This window comes from Osmerus mordax, chromosome 3, assembly GCF_038355195.1.
Source record: "Osmerus mordax isolate fOsmMor3 chromosome 3, fOsmMor3.pri, whole genome shotgun sequence".
NCBI classification, from domain to species: Eukaryota; Metazoa; Chordata; class Actinopteri; order Osmeriformes; family Osmeridae; genus Osmerus; species Osmerus mordax.
In genome coordinates, this window is record NC_090052.1 from 15,308,229 (window position 1) to 15,330,552 (window position 22,324).

The following is a 22,324-nucleotide window of genomic DNA, read 5'->3' on the forward strand; positions in this document are numbered from 1 at the left end:
CTCTCTTTGTGCACAAAATCTGTTGTCCCTAGAACATGTTACTTTGTTGATTGTGTTTAGGATAGAGTTGACCTAGCAAGTCAGCCCTTTATTGCACCACTGATATCTAGGTGCAAACAAACCAGTCTGGACAAGCTTTTCCTAGATGGCCTATTTTGACAAGTCAAAAGCATACGTACTACAGCCAACTATTTTATCAGCATTGGTTCTCAGTGTACTGTAGTTTCACAGTACATTTATCACATGCCCCTATCCAGGGCCTCTCACTGTCAGTGTATTCAAGTTTAGCAGGGAAGTAATCATTCCCCTAACACCTATTTTCTAGGTGTCAGCGCTCTGTGTTTCAGTCCTGCTTGGGACCTGACACAGAAAGAGAATTCCTTTTATAAGAACACCTACAACCTTCCCAACTATTAATCCCTAATCTCTCTCTGATCATGCTGCATCTGAGTAGCTGATCGGATAAATCCAGGGGGTTAGATTTGAAATTTAAAACGACACACAAACACACAGGTGTCAAAGCTGCTGAAACCATTTTACAGTTGTAATTTTGGCCAGTGAATGTTAGCTTGTGTACATACAGTACCAGTCAAAAGTTTGGACAAACGTTTGACTGGTACTGTATGTTCCAGAAACCTGCAAGGTTTTCTGTCGATAGACCTTCATCTCCACATATGCCTAGTTCAGTCAAGACATTTGTGTATTAATTTGACCATTTATTGATAACCATACACATGGAAACAGATTTGACTTTGGCAGAGTGGATGTACATAAAGGATTAAGGGAAGCTCTCATATTTCTGCTGATGTGATTGGACCTGGAGATGTTGTTTGGACTTCTCTGTAATAATAATGCAGTATGCTCTCATGTAGATCGGGACCTGATTCGTCTGGTCTAGTTTGGCTCATCGTGCATCATTTGCTCATGCCTTGTTCTTCCTTTATTGTGCAGGATGGCCGTCTGAGACCTGGAGATCAGCTGATTGCCATCAACAAGGAGTCTTTGATAGGTGTGACCCACGAGGAGGCCAAGACATTGCTCAACAAGGTCAAGTTCAGGTGAGCCATGTCCGTTTGTGAAAAAAATTAGATTACACTAAATACTTCCAGAACATTCATTCTCCATCAGTGTAGTTGTTCCAGTGTCTCTTTCTTAAGATGATCCAGAGGCTGAAGTCTTTCTGCTTGTGTGCGTGTGCTTGTGTGTGTATGCGTGTGTATGTGTGTATATGTGCGTATGTGTGCGTCTTCAGTCAGGAGGCGGTGGTGGAGATAGCCTTCATCCCAGGTAAAGGCCCGCTCCCGAGCAGCACATCTCTACACAACGGAGTCCAGAGAGGCGTGGGCAATGGCTTCAGCTCTGGACGCTTAAAAGTCCACGTCAGGTCACCAGAGGTCAGTTTCTTCCTAACTCTCCCTGTTTTCTTCCCACACTTTCCCTTATTTTCTCTTACTTTCTCTTGTCTCTCTCTCTCTCTCTCCCTCTCTCTCTCTCTCTCTCTCTCTCTCTCTCTCTCTCTCTCTCTCTCTCTGTCCCTTTACTCCACTGCCAAGAAATTGTAAGAAGTTTTGTTAAAACCTCCTTCTCCCCCTACCTCCCTCTCTCTCTCTCTCTCTCTAGATCCGGACAGAGGAGACTGCCCCAGTGCCTTCACCCTCCCCTGACATCTGCCCTCCAGACATCCACATTTCAGGTACACAACTCCTCTGTTGCCCCGCTGTCGGCCTCAACCCCTCTCCTCCCCGTCCTCCTCTTCTCAGATGCCCGACTTCCAGCCTTGCCCCATTTCCCACAAACAACACAGGGTTGAGGATGGAACTCATGACAGGGTACAGTGAACTGTTAGAGGTCATACAGAACAGAACAGACAGAGACAGAGTACCGCTTCAGACTGTTGGTGTGAGAGACTAGCCCTCCAGCACTCGTACAGTATCTCACAAGCAAGGGATTGGTGTTGTAACCCATGGTAAATGAACCGAGGTGAACTAAAAAAACACGGATAATATTCTCTCTTTTTGGGATTGGGGATTAAAGGGGAAGGGAGTTGTTGGAGTTTAATCAGAGCTCCGGGCTGCATCAGGAGCACAGTGGGGGGCCCAGGGGCCAGGGAAGATGGAGGTGTTAGAGACGTCACATTTCCACTCTCAATAGTAGAGAACTGAACATGAACCGCAGGCTTTTTCGTGCTAGCTTTTGTGTGTGTGAGTGCCAGTGTGATTGTGTGGTTAGTGTGTGTCATGGTGTGGAGAGACACACCATGAACAGAATGGTTGTTTTTGGTAAAAAATAAATAAAATAAAAACCTTTTTAATCATGCATCTGGATGTTGTTGATTTCTCCCAGATGTCAGGTTCATTTTATTCATCCTGAAAATGAGTTTGCATCGAGTTGTCATGGTAACCAGTTGCAAAAATACAAATTATTGGTGTCTTCTCCCATGGGTACACTGCTTTTGGATTTTGTTTTTGTTTTGTTAAAAATATAAATTTGACAAGCAGTTACAAATAGCAATAAAGTGTAGCAATTACAACTATGAAAACATGTATATGTCTGAATAAAAAGAGAGGTATAGGAATAGTTTAGTACCTGAGGAATAGTTTACGCTGGACAGCTGTGATGTAACAGGCAGCGTAAGGCCATGTACAGTGATGGGCTGTATGTCATTAAGTAATGCACCCTACAGGGGAACTGTGTGTGTGTGTGTGTTTCTGTGTGTATGCTCAGAGCGAGAATGGAGGTGGAGAGTGGACCTCAAGGGCATTTCAGGGGAATCAGTTAATCCAGATGGGAGAGGAAGTAAACCTGTTTGAAGCTGCTACGGCAGCAGAGATCGCCACCTGTCTGTCACCAGCCTCCTATGTTTAGCTGGTTCTGATCATGGCATCACACCTCCAAGCTCGTGGAATCACCCTATCTGAATGGCCTCGTGAGAACCTTCCAGCTCTCAGGACTTTAGGCTCCGTCTACATCCTCCTCAACCCATCTCACACACCAGTGACCAGACACACCATAATCCTATTCTCCTGGATTAAATCACTCAAGGTCACTTCCTGATACCACTACAAAACTCGGATTGGCTAAGATGGGGGCGGTTGGGAGGCGGTTGCCTTTGGTGACAGATGTTACTGTAGGTGTGATGAAGAGAGCGTAGATATGCAGGGTTCGTCTTTGTGGTTTTTCTTTGACAAACAAGTATCCTGGTCCCATGAACTGAATAAACTGGCATAAACTGTAGGTCAGCATCACATCAAAAAATCATATGTCAGACAGCTTGTTATGTGGTTGTAAGATAAAAAAAAAAGAAGCTACTTAATTGTACAACCAGTAGTCAGGCGAACTCTAACAAACCTTGTTGATCTTTATCTCCTTCTGGTAGATGCATGTGACCGGATTAAAGCTTGTGCTATCGTGGTATTTCCCTCGTAGGATATTAATATTACACCCACACACACACACACAGACACACGCAGTTCTCTCCTGGATTGTAGTGACAGATAGGGCAAGGGACAGGGCAGAACAGGCCAGGGAAGGACAGGGGGTCTGGTCTTGGAACAGGATGATGCAGAGAGAATATCCATTTGGTCAGGAGATTATCTGGGTCGGGCAGATGAGGAGGGGCGGAGGAGATGAGAGGAGAGACCAGAGGAGAGGATACTGAGAACCCTGGCGGCAGCATGGCACCTGTTTAATACACCAAAACACAAACTTGTTGGGCGTCACACCTGTGGCTACAGGACAGAGAGAGGGATGGGGCAGGGTGGGTAGAAAAAGATTGAGGGCCACGCAGGAGAGAGGTGGTGGATAGCGAGGACAGCGGAAGGAGTGGTGGTGTTGATGGCGTCTGCGCGATGGCTGAGCTTAACGTTCCTCTGAACCGCCCCTCAGCTGTTGTCACGGAAGCTGGCCTGTCAATCATCTCTGTCGCTGGGGAGGCAGTTTAAATCCGTAGGTGGGGCATGGGAGGCAAGGGAAGGGGGGAAGCAATCATCTCATACTCGCACCAGCAGGGGGTCGCCCCGCCCTTGGAGTTGCACACTCACACACACATTCACTCACACAAACACACCATTCTGGGCAGAGAACTCCACCTCTTTTCATCTCCCTCTCTCCTCTTCTCCCTCTGCCTCTTTCTTTCTTAATCTCTCTTTCTACCCCTTTGTGTTTTGTACTGTGTATAGCTCTCTCTATCCTCGCTCACCCTCCCTTCAGAAGTATGCCTATCTTTCTATTGGTTCTCTCCTCATGTGACTGGTCCGCTCCCTCTCCAACAATAACAACTTCGTTTGCAATGGGTTTAGTGAATGATTCAGTACCTGAACACCTCTAGTGTCCTCACACATATGTATACATCTCCGCCTGTAGTACCTACCCTAACATACAGTATTTTCTCTGCCTACACCTCCTATCCTTGGTCCAGGTTCATCCTCCAGCATATGTTCCGATGCAATGTAGCACCTGGCATGAAGCTGCTGAATACACATGCTCACAGTATTTGTTTGTTTGCGTGTATCTCCTGCTCCTAAAGGCTCAGCCCCCACCCTGAGAGCAGCATCAGGAACCAAACCCAAGATTACCCTGGACCCCCATATACGGCTCAGATCGGAAAAACTTGATCTGGTGAGTGCCTGTTTTACCTGGATGTGTGTCTACTTGGGTCCCTGCTAGTGGATGTGTCTGTCAGTCAGTGTACTATCTGTATATCTGTATATGTATCTGTCTGTCTGTTTGTCTTTGTTTTAACTTCCGACCTTGTGCCCTCCACCCGATCAGATTAACCATTTCCGAAAGGATACCTTCTGGTGAATTACATCAAGGGGTTAATCCAGCTCTGACCATCTCCCCTACAGGGGTGCCACACAGCCAGCACACCCCCTAGTACTGGAGATACCTAGCACCTGTCTCTCTCTCCTGTCTCTTTTATCTTGTTGTCTCTTATACCCCCCACACTCTCTCTGCACACTAACTCCAATCTTTTCCCCATTCTTCCTCTCTTGTATATTTCTTTTTTGTCCTGGTGCAGTTGTCTAGCAGTGATTTTAATCTACTCCCAATCCCGCTCAGTCTGTGGTTGACCCTAATCTACCCATTCATTAATAGGATTACGGTGGAGGAGAGACAGAGAGAGAAAGAGAGCACTTTAATGTTGCACACAGACACAATGCCATCTATATTTGTCCGCTTGCTACTAAACATGCAGAGAGAGAGAGCTTTGCATTTATGAGAGGATTGACGTACAGTTTGAGAGATTACCCATTGAAGAACAGTATGCCTGACACAGATCTGAAATGATTACTGTAAAAAGTACAATTGAGTTAAATGTTGTTTATTGGTGGTTTACTTCTGAAGCCCATTCATTGCAGGGAAGAAACCATGGATAGGGATGGAATGACAGGGAATGGAGACACAGAAAAGAGATAAAGAAATAGAGGGGTTGAAGTGTAGAGGTCAAAAATGTATCTAAACATTCAACATATAAAACACAAATGGGCCGTTGCATCACATCAGCATATACTGTGGCGGAGAGGGGATTGTGTGTGCTACTTAGTGTACTTTCTACACTGCTGATATTAATAGAATACCAGGTGGGTGTGTAGGTATGGGTGTGTGTGTGTGTGCAGATGGTTGTAAAGATTAGCAGCTATGTGGTGAGTTTGTCCGGTGACATGGGGAACGGTGTTGTTGCACTGCCCTCTTATGGTCATTGTACCTCATGTGTTCAAAAATATACAGACTAAATGTACCAACCTGAAGAATTCTCCTCAAGTTATCTCCAGAGCCTCAATTTCTCTCTCCCTCTCTCTCTCTCCCCCCCTGTCCCCCTCTCTCTCCCCCTCTATCTCTCTCCCCCCCTCTCTCTCTCCCTCTCTCTCCACTCTGCCCCCCCCCCCCCCCCCCCCCCCGCCAGGCGCTGTCCTACCTGGGCCTGGACATCACAGATGAGACGAAGAGGAGACTGAGGCAGAGTCTGACCACAGACCCCCAGGGCACCGTGTCCTACGGAGGTACACTTCACCTCCCCAATGCCTCCTGGCTGTGGCTGTTGTTGTCAGTAATATCATACATTCATACAATATCATACATGTTCATCCATGTTTGTAACGTACCTTTGTGTTTTGTTCCCCGGCAGATTTTGTAGAAGCCACTCGGAACATCTACCAGGAGAAGCTTGAGGAGGTGGGGCTAGCGCAGGGCCCCTTCATGTTCTCCTATCATGAAGCAGCCAGCTTGATGGACACCTCCGCCTTCCACTCTCCTGTAAGCTCCCGCCCTATCGGGGATTAGAAAAACTGCTGGGATTGCAATGCATATTTCAAAACCAAAGTGTAACCTTTGTGTTTGGGCGTCCTCTGGGAACCTCCTGACTTGGAGACTTTGTGTTGTCTTATACTTTGGTTTGGAGTCAGTGGAGGGGGATTTAGAATGTGTGTTCCTTATAGAGACGATTTCTTGCAAGCGCAAGAGATCTGGGACTGCCAAGCAGTCATTTAAATGCTTTTAAAGCCTCCATTGTACAGGGCCTTGTCAGACTCCAGTTTGTCGAGGGATGTGCGTCTCCTATCTGTATGAGTGTGTGTGAGCGTGTGGGTGTGTATTCAAGCGAGTGCTGAACAGAGGGGAATAATCACACAAACACACAACCTGCCATTCTTCTAACGGCCTTGCTCATTGGCTGCAAAATGCCACACGCACACTAAAATGTCCAGATAAACATATTTCGCCTGGTACACCTTCACCTACACACACCTACACACACACACTCTCACCCTGTATGACCTCCCTGTGGTGTGCATGAAGACGTACGAGTCGGAGTGCAGCTACAGCAGCGAGGAGCTGGAGCAGTTCCAGACCGAGGTCAAGCACCTGCAGATCCAGATGAAGCAGTTGAAGGTGAACATATGCCCCTCCCCCCCTTCCCCTCTCCCCCGACCAGTGTTGCACGGTAAACCGGTACTGGTACCATACCGAGGTACAGTTTTTTTAGCAGCTGTACTACACTGGCATCTAGAAGGGGGGGGGGGGGGGTACGATACTCTTATGTGTCTTTGAGACAAGCAGGCCCGCGCGCGATGTCACACCCTCGTGGCCACAGAAAAAGGCTTAAACCCCCTTTTTTTTCTACAAATCATTCGAATCGCTTCAACATCAGGTGCCGTGATACTTTACTTAGTATCGGTATCGGAGGCCAATTTCTACCGTGCCAACACTAGCGCCCACCCATCCCCCCCATCACTGTCTCATCACATCACTGGAATACAGCGTTCAATCCAGACTTTTACTCACAGCCAGTTTAGCATTCTCATGTCCACACGCCACAGGTCCTGCTGAAGGACACGGAGCACAGCAAGAAAAGCCTGGAGGACGAGCTCCAGAAGACCTCAGAGGTGAGGGACCATCACGCTCGAACTGGGGGACCTCCCATTTCAGTCTGTCTATCTTCCCGGGAACAGAAACGTGTGCTCTGTTGGTTCATAGCAGGCGACTACTCAGTGTTTGACGGCGTGTCCTCCTCCGTGTCGACTCATCTTGCCCTCCACCCCGTCTCCCCCTCCAGATAGCGTCGGCGACGGTGGAGGAGAACAGCCGCCTGAAGGGCCGCCTGCAGGTGGCCGAGGCGGCGCGGCAGCAGACCAACAGCGCCGAGCAGGACTACGAGGAGGTGATCCAGCTGCTGGAGGCTGAGATCCGAGACCTGAAGAGCCAGCTGCCTGGAAAGAAGCCCCGCAGCCTGGAGGCCACCAAGGTAAGAGACACGGGGGGGGCCCCCTCCCACCAACGGGACGCCACCGCCGTCCCCATCCCGCCCTTTATCAGCCTCAGCCGCCCCGCTTTGGGTTTGAGGCTGGTCCCTCTCGACGGACGACGTGTAGGGCAGCGTGTTACAGACTGACTGTGGATGTTGTCGCCACGACAGGAGGACGTGATGGAGCTGACCAGGAGGATGACGGCCGTCGACTGTCAGCTGAGGAAGTCGGAGCTGAGCAGGAAACACCTGGAGATCTCCAACAAGAAGCTGCTGGGGTTTGCACAGGTAGGCGAGTCGCTCGTTACCTCTCGTCCATCTCCCGTCACGCACCGCTGCCCTCGAGGGGCCTTCCTTAGCAAACCGACTGTCTCACCTTGAACAACGCTAATCGGCCGGTTGTCCTTCGTTTCCTCAGAATGTTCACAAAGTGCTCACCACGCCCCGCTTGTTTGGGACTGATAATGGGTAAGAGAACTTTTTCGACACACTGTATTATCCTGTAGCCATTATGGAATCTTCCTTCTGCTCTATAGGAACACTAAACACAATGTAAAGTGACTACAGTCAGGTTCATGCTGGTATGTGTGTGTGTTTCCTACAGGAGTAACAGGACTTCTCCAGCCACTGACAGTCCTGACACTCCGTCGCCCATCCCAGACCCAGCCTTCCAGCTCGCCACCGAGGCCAAAGAACTGGTGGAGGGAGTACAGGCTCTCACTGAAGACCCAGGTGAGGAAGAGAGAGGACCGCTACCGAAATATGTCTGACCACATTGGGGTTCTGTCACACAGAAATAACTTAGAATGGGTCCCCTGGTAGCTCACTGGATAAGAGTGTGTACCATTTAGGCATCCAGCCTGGGTCCTTTGCAGCATGTCATCCCTTCTCTCTCTCCCCTACATGTCCTGCCTCTCTACGAAAAATAACACAGGTATTAATGTCCACCAAAAAAAAATGTATATATTAAAAATAGAAACAACTAAGTGCAGTTTTACCTTTCCCATGCTGCAGAGTTGCTGAGTGATTCGGAGAGACTCGTCGCTGATGAGAGTGTGGCTGCAGGTGCAGAGTGAGTATTCACACCCAGGATAAGCTACCGGCTGTGTCAGCATACTGTGATGGCTATTCTGCAGCTGTACACTGTGTACAAAACATTCAGAGTTCTGGATGGTTGTACTGGTCACTTATTTCAGTACTGACCATGTCAACTTTACATGGCTCTGGTACTGACCAGTGTTCCTTTTCCTTAAATCTCTTCAGTTCACGGTCTAGGACGACCCTGTCCGGCGCTACAGCCAAAGATAAGCGCCATGTGTAGACCAGGAAAACATCGGGAGAACGTCGGGAGAACTTCGGGAGAACACCGTGGCTGGGGGACTGGGTCCATGAACACTGTTGCTTGACTGACTGAACTTCAAACTCGAATCCTTTAGACAGACAGACAAACTGTGAAGCTATCCAGCGCGCTTTTAGAAATGATTAACATCAACTCTTCCAACATATGTATTGGTGGCCTGGGTGTGGGAACTGCTTCACCGATTAACCACATAAGTGTTATCAAAGTCCTTTTCTGTTTTCTATTACAGCTGTGTATGTATTTACATTTCTGTTTCGATGTTTTGCATTTGGCTGAACGGCAGAAGAAAGGTGGAATGATGGTCAGGCAGACATCTAGACACAGTGCAGCATGGCACTAAGGGCTTGCTGTAGAACAAAAGCTTGTAGTGTGATGCATATACAACACTCCTAACGTGACCTCCTTCTCTTGTCTCCTGAGTGTTTCTCGACCACTCCATTTTGATCAGTGGTTTTCAAGGATACAAGGAGGCAAGACAAAGAAGCCATGGTAGAGTATTGGAGCTTAGCCTTGCTGTCTGTAGCGCTACAGCTATTTTGCTGCATTTGTGTATGAGAACTGCAGGGTGATTAGGAAGATGTGCCCTCATCCAAGCGTCTCATCATTTGATATGGTGAGCATTTGTACAGATGTCCCTACAAGAAGTGCTCTGACTAAAATATTTTGAAGATTTTGTACTGGAAACACATTTTTTTCTTTCATTTGAGACAGAAAAAAGCTGTAGGACATGCACGACCATGACGAGATGTTTGCAGTTGCTGTTATAAACCTTGTAAATCTTGCAGACCGAAACCCTCTTGTTCTACATCCTCTGTCCAAATTTGCTTTTTGGACCAACACAGACACACCCACTCCAGTCAGACAAAAACTAGTTTCTTTGACAGATACTGTACCCAGCAGGACAAACTGTAGAGTTCTGTGAATATTCACTAATTTCTGTTCCATCATGGCTCATCTTCATGAAGATTGTACACATGATTGAAGGGTTGTAAGAAATAAAGCATAGGAAAGAAAGAAAATTATGAACTATTTTTATGTGGAAATGTCCATGTCAGAACCATTTAGTGGTTATGAAAAAGGGGTATGAAAAAGGAAAAGGAAATGAAGTAGCCGACAGGAGGGATACTGCTAGCTAGTGCTTGTCAATCATCCTTATCTGTGGCAAACTGTCCCTGCATGGTTCTGGTTTTCACCTTGTCTTCCACATCCTACGATGAGAGGGGGGATTTGATGAGATTTGGTTTACTGGAATAAAAATAAACAAAGCAATACTTATGTGTAAACAAGGCTGTAAGATACATGTTTGAAAGAATTGAGAAAGGTCCAGAGATCCATCTAACATAACAATGTAGACTAAATGTGTAAGATTTATTTTGTTTATATTGATAACTGCACATGCTTTCAAGAAATACTGACTTGTAGCCCTGTAATTGAACTAGATTGCATCTTATGTGTGGCCTCATTATCTTGATTTTATTGTTTTTATTAAAGGAATAACCTAATTATTTGCCTCTTCGCCTTCTTGTGTGGTCTTGAGAACATAACTGGGTTTTAAAGGTCAACGTAGGCCAAGGAGGTTGATGTAGGCTGAAGGCTTGTGTAAAACAGCAGAAGACCAGCAGCCTGCATTGTTCTTTTTTTAGCTCATCATAACAACACACATCTGTCAGGTTTTTTCTTGGTTCACGCTCATCGCATCATAGAGGAAATAAAGGAGATAAAACAGGATTTGGAACGAAAATAACTGTTTATTGCAGTAATAATTAAACAATTATTTTCAAAATATAATTCCATTGTAAAAACTAGGGATGGGATTATAAATAACTTGCCTGGTTCACAAAATAACTTGTATTCACGGACCTGCGAGTACATTGTTAGTGGAAATACAAATGTTTTTCTGTCAACCTACATCAGAGAAGCCTACCAAAACCACAAAAAAATAGTCAAAAAACAGTAAATAGTTAACCTTATTCAAGACAACATATCTTAAAGTGTACCCACTGAGGCTAGCACTTTTTTTAAATTATTATTAAAGTGACTTTCCTTGATTGAAAAGTGATCAATGCTGTATAACAGGTTTCCAAAATTCCCAAAACCTCAACTATTGACTGAGAAGACTGATCACTGTACAGTCTCCTGCAGGTGGTGCACCACACAAGAGGTTTCAGAGCATGACAACACAACAATGCCTCTAAAACATGTCTTTGACAGATAATTCCATACTCATTTAACAGTGGGACACAATTCTTTTGGGTCCTACAGTAAAAAGAGACCTTGCAGACAATTTTCTGTCTGACGTGGGGTCCATCAGTTCTGTTTAGGTGGTTCGAAAATAATACAAACCGAGAAGAGGATTTCCAATATAATTCTGTAATCTTGGGCACAAAGAATAGCTGTGGGAGGTATGGGAAAGGTCTGCTTGTAGAAGTCTTTGTAGGAAGCAAATGAGAGGTAATGGAATTGCTCATTTCTAAGACAGGAGGGGTGAGGAGTGTAATAGTCCATATCCAAGGTGGATTGAGGGGTGGACTCAGAAAGGTCTCTGGAGGAAGGCGATGGGGGGCGAGCCCACACTGCTAGGGCTGCGGAGGTGGGATTCATAGGAGCCAGGAGTCATACCAACAACCCCCTCCATCTGCGGAGTCTCCCCATGCAGGAAGTCATCCTCATCCTCAGCTGAGCACTAAGACCAAAAAACAAAACAATGAATGGATATAATATGCAATACACAATCGATTCGTATGTAATACAGAATCTAATAGTAATTACTTAATAATATAAAAATATAAATTAATAGTTCATGTAATCTATTCCATCTAAGATGGTGTTTTACCCGTTGGACCCTCTTGGTAGAGTGCACCTCTGTCTCAGCTGGCTCCTCCCACACTTGGTAGAGCGGCGCAATAAGAGAGCCAGACCTGGGGAGGAGGGAACGCACACGGCCAATCACTACACCCCATCATATTTACAGCCAATCACTACACCCCAACAGATTTACAGACAATCACTACACCATCTCAGATATCTTTTCTTCCCCAACAAACACTGACTCACAGCTACCGTACACAAACACAGACAGGTACATTCACAAAAGTTTTTTTTCTGTGAGCTCCGAAGCTGAAGCGGTCTCTACTCTGTTGTACCTCTTCAGCATGTAGGGATCGAAAGGGAAGACGCTGTCCAGGGGGTTGGTGTTGGTGGACACGCAGTCGCCGCCTATCGAGCTGCGGACCACAGGTAGGACTTGCCGGTTGTTCCTCTCGATGATGGTGTAACAGAAAACCAGCTGGTATTTCCTGGAAACACAGAAAACAACATCCGGTTCATACCGCAGCTAACGGCTATGTCCCATTATGGCATTATGGGCGGAGCTAGTTCTGGCATGCCACTCGGGCAGCGCGTCACGTCATCAGCTGATATCACTCACGCAATCAACTACAGGTGTGCTCATTGAAGGTCCAGGCCTTCCCTTTCAGAGGACTCGGACACACATGCTCACACATCATCCATTGCCATGTAACTGCATTTTGTGCAATTGCTGCTACCCTCCACCATCTCCAGATCCTCCATACTCTCTTCTGTATCATCACTACAAGATGTTGTTAATGCTCTGTGAAGCTTTCAGTTGCTTGTTTAAAATTCGACTTAAAGTTTGAAATGATTCCTGTCCACTGGGGGATCTTTTATTCAAATATCCCTGCCTTGTTATGTGTTATGTACTTGTGCTATGCTAGCTATGCTCCAAGGTAGGGAGTTCCCCCTAGATTTAACCAAACCCCCAAAGAAACACCAATAAACGCAATAAATTGTCAAATCTGTGACTGTGACAGAACTGAACCAATTCAATTAGGGACTCAACAGCCTTTGAACAATGAATGTTAATATGAAAACATGATTTAAACATAATTGAACAGTTCTTGCAATAGAAGATGTATTTAGTAGTTCAGATGGCTGAGCGGTTAGGGAATCGGTCTTAATCATAAGGTTGCCTGTTTTCTATTCCCGATTGTGCTAAATGATGTTGTGTCCTTGGGCAAGGCACTTCACCTTACTTGCCTCAGGGGAATGTCCCTGTACTTACTGTAAGTCGCTCTGGATAAGAGCGTCTGCTAAATGACTAAATGTAAATGTAATGTAAAAGAATCATGCAGACCTAGGACATGTTAAGGAAATTGAGTTCTCACTTTAGAGGTAGGATCATTAATGGAAGCTCTGACATAACAGCCACCCTAGCGTTTTCCTCTAGTCTTGCAATATCATCTCAGTATACCTGGTGATTGAAGCAAACATGTTGGTGACTGCAGGCAGGCAGACCTTCAGAGGGTTGAGCTGGCACATCACCACCCGCTCCAGGTTCAGGCTCTGGAGGTACGCCAGCCCTGGAAGACACACACAGGTGTAAAGACTGGCAGACTTAACAGTGAACGCCTTTCTGTGTGAGGCCGAGTACCCATCACCCCCCTGGTCTCCAGTACCATGCTTCCCAGACCTACCTTTCTTCATGTTACCCTCCAGGATGCTCTTGTGTCTGAAGATGAGAGTGTAGAAAACCGCCTGGCAGATGGTGTAGAATGGCCCGTGCAGGCTGATGTCACAGTAGGCCCGAGTCCCAGAGTCCTGGCTGTCGATGTACAGGTGCATCCACGGCAACAGCAGGTCCAGACATGCTCGCACAGTGCTGTAGGGAGAGGGCAGACAGATCCGACAGGTCAGGGCGTGTCGCAGTGGTTTACAGTGGACTCACGTCTCCTCTCCTACGTCCGCTAAATAAGATTAAGCCTCGTTTGAGGGCCTGGGGCTAACAAGAGAGACACACTCACGCCACAGGGAGGAATTTGGCTCGTGCCAGGAAGCTGCCCATGTAGCCAGCGGCGGCCTGGCGCAGGACAGGAGGCTGGGTGGGGCTCTGGATAATCTTCCACAGGTGCTCCAGGAAGGCCTCCGCCAGCGCCTGACACGGAGGGAACGACGATCCGTTACTTGACAAAAACACACTGCAAGGATGTCTGACTCACATCTTCACAAATGCAAGGATAATAAGAAAAGAGGATAACAAATGCAAGGATCCCAGGGGATACAAAGAAAGAAAAAAAAAGTTTTGTTGAGACTCCTCACTGTACAGAAAGGTGCGCTCGGTTTACTGACCAGTCTGAAGCTGCAGAGGTAGAAGAGGGAATACTGCACATGACAGGAGGCGTGTGTGGGCAGAATAAGCTTGTCAAACACGCACACCAGGTCTTTGTAGAACTCCTTAGTCCTCTCCACTTCCAGAATACCTGCCAGGAAAAAGGAGTGTGTCATCTATGGGATGCTGAATGTGCTGAGGCAGACTTGTGTGTGCCCATGTGTGCTTGTCGGCTCACCATTGCTGTGGCAAATGTCCTTGATGTAGGCCAGCAGCACAGTCATGAGTGTGTCCAGCCTATCAGCCACTGGATGGGCCATTACACATGCCCCTACTGGCGCTGAAGACTTAGGGTCTGACACGTCCTCATCCTGAGACAAAGAGAGTCAGAGGGAGGGAGACACAGAGAGACAGAAATAGAGACAGGGAGGCAGAGAGTGAGAAAGAGTAAGACAGAGAGAGAGATGGATGGAAAGAGACAGACAGACACAAGGAGAGACAGAGAGAGAGAGAGATAGAGAGAGAAAGAGAGAGAGATAGACAGAGAAATGAATGGAAAGAAATGATGTGTTGGTCCAATATCCCTCTTATTGACCTAGCACTGAATGGCACGTAGCTCCTGAAGTTTCAAGACACAAGGAGCCACGTGTTGGGTGTTTCTTAACAACGTACCATATCAAACAGTCCCTCCTCCAGCTGCTCTCCTCCCTTCACCTCCTGGTGTAGAGCGTTCTCCTCCATCTCCTCTATCTCCTCCCGCGGGGCGCTCACCTAGACACCCGGCAGGTTCAATCAGACATGCACACAAACTCCCTCTCCTTCAAATGGTTACGCACCCAAGTGTTAAAAACGTCCAGAGACACGAAGCTCGATATAGCGACTCACGTCTAGTTTGAGCATTTTGCTGAAGATGAGCTCCAGGACATCTCGTCGGAGAGCAGGGATGTACACGCTCATCCTCAGGAGGTTATGGACGTAACATTCCTGCGGGGGGGAAGCACACTCGACTGTTGGACTCGTTGGACGCATTGTGACACTACGCACAAAGAATTGACAACATCCAAGTCTGTAGCCATACATGTAATACATAGCTATGGCTAGTCCTACTGACGTACCAGTGTTCTTGATGACTTCTGCACAAAGGGGAAATGTTCAGTCAGAATAGGCGTCAGGAAACGGCTGGTGCTGAAATAAGAGAGAATCTCATATTGCCGTGAAACGTTTACCATAACCGAATCAAACATGAGTCCAGGTTCTCCACCAACAGTGGTTAAACACTTTGCTGTTTATTTGGTAGGATATTAGGATTGATATGCACAAAATTGATATTACTGGACTTTTGTGTGTATGTGTGTGTGTGTGTGTTCTGAGGGATACTTACGATGGGACATATTTGGCTATGACCTGCAAGGCCTGATGACACTGATCAAAGGTCCTGGGAAGGTCTATGCAAACCAAGATGGGAAGAAATACTCTGAATATTTATTTTAAAATATGATACAGTCTCCATAAAGGCTCATAACAGAGCCATCCACAACAGGAATCGGACAGCTGGTCGGTCTTGCACCAACTAACAACAATAACAAACATGATTAGGGTCGACTTCCTGTGCTGGTGGTTTGTCACCAGTCCTAGAGTGCCCCCCTTCAGTCCTTATCTACACCTCACCTCCCATTTCATAATCCTCAATCTTCAACCACTTTAGAAGCACGTTAACTCTACCTTTCCCTAAAAAGGGTGAGCAAGCCTTGTATTACAATGCACATTGTCATGTCACGAACAAAGACAGCGCAGGTCTAAATGTTGATGAACCGTGTCATGATATTGTATTGACGGGAGATTGCCATGAGATCTGTACCTACTTTCGTTTTCATCATCTGAATCTGAGAAATCCACGCCACCTTCACAGATCTTCACTCTCTCTAAAAAAAAAAAAAAACAGATCACAGAAAGAACATTACAGCCATTCACCATTCAATGATAACGACGGTTTGGCGAGCATATGAAACACTAAACAAGACAGCCATAGTACTAAAGATCAATCTAACAATACACACTTCAACTAGAATATGTGCCTTTCCTTTAAGAGCTGGGTTTCCTGTGGTTAAAGAAGCACACACACTACGACAGTTACTCACTGGGGATGAAGTTAGAGACCACCATCTTGAGGCAGGCACGGAGGTAGACCGTCTGGGCTGAGACCAGGTTGCTGAGGAAGGCCAGGTACTCTTCCACCACGGCCGGGCTCCGGCCCAACCAAGGCAGCCTCTGGACCAGACAAACAGGAAATTGATGGTAATGGCCTACTGTACATAGATGACTAACGAGTAAAACATATTCCGCTACAGGTTGAAACTAAAAGTCTTTCTCAACTCAATCCCAAACATGACACAAGATAGCTGTGTAACATTTGGAAAATATGTAGCTGCATAATGCATCCTGCATTTTGAGTGTCTCAGTTGCACACATTAAAATCAGCAATTTAGAACACAGATGACTGCATGACAGTTTAGACTAATGGCATGTGGTGGACGTCCCATACTCACCAAAACTGTATAGATCAGCTGTTCATGGTCTTTACTGAGTTGGGTTACACAATTCCGAAATTCCTGCAGCCAATTGATAATTTGAGCATCCTGTCACGAAAAAAAGAAATTAATTTAATATACTTTTTTTTCGTAGTGCTGGTTCCTAGTAATGGACATTTCCTTGATCGTTGATCAGCGTCTCTCTTACTTTTATATCTGGATCTGCCAGCTGATGTTTCAGCAACTCGTAGTCACTCGTGTCTCCCTGTTAAATACAGTGTCAAGAGAATACGCTACATCACCCATTAAGCGCTTTCGATTTTAGTTTTTTTATTGTTATAAATATCCGACAAACTAAACGAGACTTTTGAGACTCACCTTTTTAAACTTGGCTAAAGTGTCCACAACATTGCCCCCAAACCTCACCGTCTTCATTGGGGGACTGTTCATAAAATCACGGCCCTCTATCTCCATGATTTATGTGCTGTGATTGAAAAATTACACAAGGTAGGCTGGATGTAGCGTTAGTGTATAAAATGATCGATGTGGCTAACGCTATCCAATTGGCACTGCTAGTGTTCATAGCTAATGCAGCGACAATAGCAATGATTCGAGTTATCTTGCTACCAGCTATCTAACGCTACTTTGAGTGTCTTAGAATAGATCATTTAAGGCTCGGTATTGTAAAGATGTGTTCTTACCTATCAAGAAAAACAGTGGGGCACGAATGCACTTCAATAGATGATGTATTATTATCTTTATTTGAGAAGACATGAAACATGTGCATTCCCAATGCTGTCACATTTCACAACAGGAAGAGAAAATGGAGCTCGAGTGTATTTACGGAAGTGAATGGGATTATTCTCTTCTTCGCTAGGATAAATCTGGATTGAACAAATTGACACACTGCCATCTACAGCCACAACGCCAAACGAGATCAGAGTCTTCCAGAGCTGTCTGAAGGAGCCAGAAATACGAAACGTTGAAATGAACACATTTGGAACACAGAAGCTTAGACACCAGCCTCGGAAAGGGATTTGTTTCCCCTAGAAATAAAAATAGGTCTAATCCAAGACTTATCTAAAATCATATTAATGTAAAAAATTACACAGCGTGCTTTAATTGAAAAATAATAAACATTTAGTGAACACACTATGTGACACACGAGTGCAGGGATTGGCCACACCAGAACACACACACACACACATAGACTATGCTGGAGAAATGGTTTCTCTGCTTTTCCCCATCCTGCTGTCCTACCTCCAAGGGCAGCCAGAAGCACAGAGCAGCCATATCAACTGTGACCAGGGGCCAAGTCCAGACCTGACCAAGGACATGGGCAGGATAGCAATCTGTTCTGCAAGTTTTTATTTGGGGTTCTTTTGCAAAGGAAACCCATGTGAGCACTGAGAGAAAATGCAAACTCCACACAAAAAGGCCTAGAAGACATCTGAGCAGAACAGTGCTGAAGGAATCCCAGGACCATTTTGCTGTGTGGTGATGTAATCTCATTGGCTAGTGTGATTCATTTCAGCAGATATAGGCAGCAGTTTATGTGCTTACCATTTTGATTACACATTTTTGCCCATGTTGCTAAACTAATCAAATATAGGCAAATTGGAGCATATTCATCTATAGTCCTATCAGTTGTGGCTGTTGAATTGTATGGGGTAGCAAAACCTGCATGTAATGTGATGAATGATTTATTTTACACAAGCACAATGTGGTCTAAAAATCCAGTTTAATTCTACTCCTTCAACTTCAGTCACGGAATGTTGATGAACACAGAAAGCAGTAATCTATGTAAAAAAGAAAATGTGTGTGTGTATGCGCGAGCGAGCTTAAGACAGAAGCATTTGATCCCATTTTGGAGACACAGAAGTGAGAAACAGGAAGTCAGAATAATAAAATGGGTTTAAAGGTCGTTGAGGTGTGGTTCTTATCAAAGAGTGTCCCTGGGAGCCTTAAGCACACAAGAAGTGAACACAAAAATAACATATTTCCTCAAGCCTTTAAGGTCCTTTTAAACTGAGACAGGCAGCATCAATAAACAGAAAAACTATTTCAATTCAATACAATTATTTACATTTAATTATACAAATAAAAACAATCGTTACAAATTGTATAAAAAAAGATACATTTTGCATAGGAACACTTGAGGAGGCTTGTAAACATTGAGATATGTACTCTTCCATCGAATCTTCCATCTATTGGAAAGAATGAGACATCAAATTAGTTAAATATGTTTTTTGTTTTTGTCTTTTTTACTTCATGGTATAAGTCATTGCTTCAGTACCAGGTCTAACCACCAATCTCGCACACTTTTATTGTAATAGCAGGGCTTGGTGTAGCCATTCTGAGGTTAATCGTTAACAAAATGATAAGATGTCATGTTAGGGACTATTCTAGGCCAAAATCTTTTCCTCAGTGGAAAGTAGTTAAAACACAAGAAAACATGAAAACTGTGATACATTTGTAAAATAAATCGATTCCTGTTTAGATCCATCAAAAATACTACTTTAAATTAAAGCTATTTATAGCTTTTTGTGTTACAATTAGTAGCCTAGGTTTAGGGTTAGGCCCACATGCTTTTTTTTGTAAAACTGTGTTAACTAGGATACTAAAACAAATTAGTTCCTAACAGACTCACTATTAAAGCCTACAACATCATATGGCCCCAGTCTCGGTGGTTGTGTCAGAGACATGTTTGTCGTTATCCACGGCTTCAGACACAGTTTGCACGTTCTCATCTTGCCCCATAGCCAGGGTGACTGGTGGCGGCTCCGGTTGGGCATCCTTCGTGCGTAATGACATCCCGATTCCTGTCCTATTTGCTGCCGTGCCTCGTCCACGAGGGGGGCCTCCGGTGCGACGCAGCGAATTCCTGATGCCGCTGGAGAAACGGCTGGAAAGACGCCTCACCGCACCTGCGATACCCCGGTTCTTTTTCAACAACCCGACGTCATCCTCCAACTCCTCGGGGGGCACTTCGATGTTGCCCGTGTACCAAAACACCCACCAGATGAGGCTCAGGAAAATTATTATGGCACCGGCATAAATTAAAAAGTCATAGAAGAACACATCAGCAAACACGCCGATTAAAAGAATAAGCAATCCGAATATGTCGAAAGCCACCGCCAACCAAAAGGCGCATGAACAGCGCCCCAGACCACGATAAGTCGGTTCCATGATACCAAGTTTCTTGGAGTTAACAATATTAAGTTTACCTAACGTAAAATCATTTGCGGTTCGTTTCCTGGTAGTATTCGATGGTTGGCTAGTGTTTCAAAGTGTGGCGTTCGTAGGTAAGGTGAGACAGGTGAGGAAACTCACCGCTATTCTGCTACCTGCCACACGGCGCAAAAAGGAGTGGCGTGGTTACCAGGTGAAGGGGAAAGAGGGGGGGTCATTTACAGGGTAGACTACAGTTAGACAGCAGAGACATAAGGAAGAGTTTGAACAAACCAAAAAAACATGCTTGTATAGGTTTGTTTATAGGTATAATGCTAACAGAGTCAATATTTGAATGTTTCATTCACGTTGCTTGGTAGTTGCTGTTGGTGCAGTCAAAAATGTCCCAATTTGACCTACGAAGGCAACACTAGGGTTATACTGTTATACATGGCAGAGCGAAGTCACATCCCACACACCTGTGCATAGTACGACTGTTAGAACAGTTAACAGTCACAAGACAAGTTGTGTGAATATCATATTGTGCTTCTCTAATCTGAACATATTTAATTATACACAATAGTTACAGGTCGTTGCATGACATGTAAAGTCGTGAAGAAAGACATGAATATAGACTTGAACACAATTGATGCCAGATATGCATTTGTCTCACAAAGTTGATAAGAGAAATTCATGTCACCACTTAAGGAAAAGGGAGATTAAGTTCAATTTAAAACAAACCTAATTTTCACAGTTGACGTAAAATACATTAATAAATAAACAGTAATTTAAGCAGACTAGGATTTTACAGTAACCTGAAAAATGCAACACTAAAATATGTTGAACTATTGAAAACAAACAAAAGGACTTTGACAAATCAACCAGATCAACACATTATGTTAGGTTTGTGAAATGTTTGGACACACTTAATAACTGAATTCTAATTTGGCTGTATATTTGATTGCATTTTAAACACGGGCAGATGGGAACACAATAATTCTGACCTAGAAACATAAAAGGGTAGATAATTCCCATCCTGAATTTCTTAGATAGGAACATGGATGCCCATGTGTCCATCATAACCTCAGCAATCAAGTCCAGTCATGTCCAGTTGCATTTCTCTGCCCCCTAATCCTATTTATGAGGATTTACATATCCACCACAGAACAGCAGCTACAATGAAAACAGCAGATTATGGTAGAAAATAAAACAGGGCAAACCCTTATAGATCACAATCAAACAGATGGGAAGCAGAAAATGATGTTAATACTCCAACAGAACAATCACGGAATGTTCCCTTGTTTTAGGGAGGAGATTGTACTTGCCCATATTAAGAAAATAAGATTCTCTACGCTATTTACAATGAATAAAGAGTACATTCTATTCATGTAGACTACAGAAACAATCTAGACAGATGTTATGGTCGATACTGAATAACGACCACTTCTGTCAGCATTATATCCACTCAGCTTGTTGCATATTGAGAGGCCCAATTTTCTTAACTCATTTGGTATGAAACCCACAAATGCACACACACTTGCACACACACTGACATGATCGACTTCAGTCCAGTCAGAGGCTATAAGTGCTGTTGCTGCTCCAGCTGGCTCCCCTTGCCATCGTTGACCTTAGTCAGTGCCTTGTGTTCCAGACTCTGCTTCACCACGGGCACCCACACGAGCCCCGTCACCAAGAACATGAGACCCACCGACAGCAGGAGAGGCCCTAGCAGATAGGGTACGTTTCCCATCTGAGTGAAGTATAGCAGGGACAGAGCCGTGCCTGAACCAAACAGCAGCCCCCCAATCAGGATGGCCAAGATGGGCTTATGGAAGTGGGACCAGCACTGTAGGTTAGGTGCATGGGGCTGGAGGGTGAGCCCAGCAGGGTTGGGGTTCAGTGGGGAAGATGCCTCTGCATCCTGCCCGGAGTGCTCCATTTCGGAAATGGTGACCACTGTGGAGAGCATCCTGAGCTTTGAGTGCTATGGACAAATCAAGAGATAGAAGAGTACACTCACACGTCACTTGAGTAGTAGACACATAATAAGTACACCAACTTCAACATCAATTGGTCCTATCAACCCATTTGTCATGTAACTCAAATCAATAATGATAATTATTGATTTCATTATTGAATCAATAATGACTCAAATCAATTTCTCATAAAGATGATTCTGTCTTTTCTTACCTTTTCTCAGTAATCTGAAAGCTGCTCTTTTTCGTCTCTTTACCCGCTGTTAATCAGTGGCGGTCCTGTGCTCAGATAAGTGATATTTGGATTCTCTGCCCTACTGCTGCCAAACCCACTGCTCTGGCCAAAGCCACGCCCACACGAGTTAGTGGCCCCACCCAATAGTTTTCTGTCCAACATCATCCAACAAATCAGTATCCTGCTCT

The 22,324-nt window shown here is 45.1% G+C and overlaps 3 protein-coding genes across 7 annotated transcripts in view; 1 reads left to right on the top strand and 2 right to left on the bottom strand.

Moving 5' to 3' along the window:
• Positions 1–10,603, top strand: part of si:dkeyp-72e1.9 (syntaxin-binding protein 4) — a 39,380-nt gene extending 28,777 nt beyond the window's left edge. For 3 of the 5 annotated variants that reach the window (XM_067232929.1, XM_067232932.1, XM_067232931.1), the window contains exons 9-22: positions 952–1,058; positions 1,253–1,394; positions 1,621–1,693; positions 4,526–4,617; positions 5,906–6,002; positions 6,128–6,255; positions 6,796–6,888; positions 7,293–7,382; positions 7,553–7,741; positions 7,913–8,029; positions 8,160–8,209; positions 8,346–8,473; positions 8,756–8,813; positions 9,005–10,603. In XM_067232929.1, coding sequence (XP_067089030.1) covers positions 952–1,058; positions 1,253–1,394; positions 1,621–1,693; positions 4,526–4,617; positions 5,906–6,002; positions 6,128–6,255; positions 6,796–6,888; positions 7,293–7,382; positions 7,553–7,741; positions 7,913–8,029; positions 8,160–8,209; positions 8,346–8,473; positions 8,756–8,813; positions 9,005–9,062 — 1,422 coding nt within the window. In that variant the 3' untranslated portion in view covers positions 9,063–10,603. The remainder of the gene's footprint in view (positions 1–951; positions 1,059–1,252; positions 1,395–1,620; positions 1,694–4,525; positions 4,618–5,905; positions 6,003–6,127; positions 6,256–6,795; positions 6,889–7,292; positions 7,383–7,552; positions 7,742–7,912; positions 8,030–8,159; positions 8,210–8,345; positions 8,474–8,755; positions 8,814–9,004) is intronic. The other 2 variants (XM_067232930.1, XM_067232933.1) reach the window with 1 other exon arrangement.
• Positions 10,604–10,835: 232 nt separating this feature from the next.
• rrn3 (RRN3 homolog, RNA polymerase I transcription factor) lies at positions 10,836–17,575 on the bottom strand. Its single transcript, XM_067232934.1, has 18 exons — positions 17,456–17,575; positions 17,133–17,238; positions 16,963–17,019; positions 16,773–16,862; positions 16,365–16,494; positions 16,089–16,148; positions 15,608–15,671; positions 15,342–15,411; positions 15,112–15,210; positions 14,899–14,997; positions 14,465–14,597; positions 14,247–14,377; positions 13,922–14,052; positions 13,595–13,779; positions 13,372–13,480; positions 12,245–12,397; positions 11,935–12,019; positions 10,836–11,784 (listed from the first exon to the last, which is right to left on the bottom strand). Exons 2-18 carry the CDS (start codon positions 17,226–17,228, stop codon positions 11,632–11,634), a joined length of 1,845 nt encoding a protein of 614 aa, XP_067089035.1. The 5' UTR covers positions 17,229–17,238; positions 17,456–17,575; the 3' UTR covers positions 10,836–11,631.
• Positions 17,576–18,796: 1,221 nt separating this feature from the next.
• si:dkeyp-72e1.6 (transmembrane protein 238-like) lies at positions 18,797–20,073 on the bottom strand. The gene is made up of 2 exons (XM_067233452.1): positions 19,405–20,073; positions 18,797–18,961 (listed from the first exon to the last, which is right to left on the bottom strand). Exon 1 carries the CDS (start codon positions 19,941–19,943, stop codon positions 19,422–19,424), a length of 522 nt encoding a protein of 173 aa, XP_067089553.1. The 5' UTR covers positions 19,944–20,073; the 3' UTR covers positions 18,797–18,961; positions 19,405–19,421.
• Positions 20,074–22,324: the final 2,251 nt, after the last annotated feature.

Coding starts and splice junctions, on each gene's coding strand:
- si:dkeyp-72e1.6 (XM_067233452.1), bottom strand. CDS start 19,943: ATGGAACCGACTTATCGTGGTCTGGGGCGCTGTTCATGCGCCTTTTGG.
- rrn3 (XM_067232934.1), bottom strand. CDS start 17,228: ATGGAGATAGAGGGCCGTGATTTTATGAACAGTCCCCCAATGAAGACG. Junction 13,780..13,921: donor GCCAAATTCCTCCCTGTGGC/GTGAGTGTGTCT, acceptor CTCTCCCTACAG/CACTGTGCGAGCATGTCTGG. Junction 13,481..13,594: donor GGAGGGTAACATGAAGAAAG/GTAGGTCTGGGA, acceptor TGTGTCTTCCAG/GGCTGGCGTACCTCCAGAGC.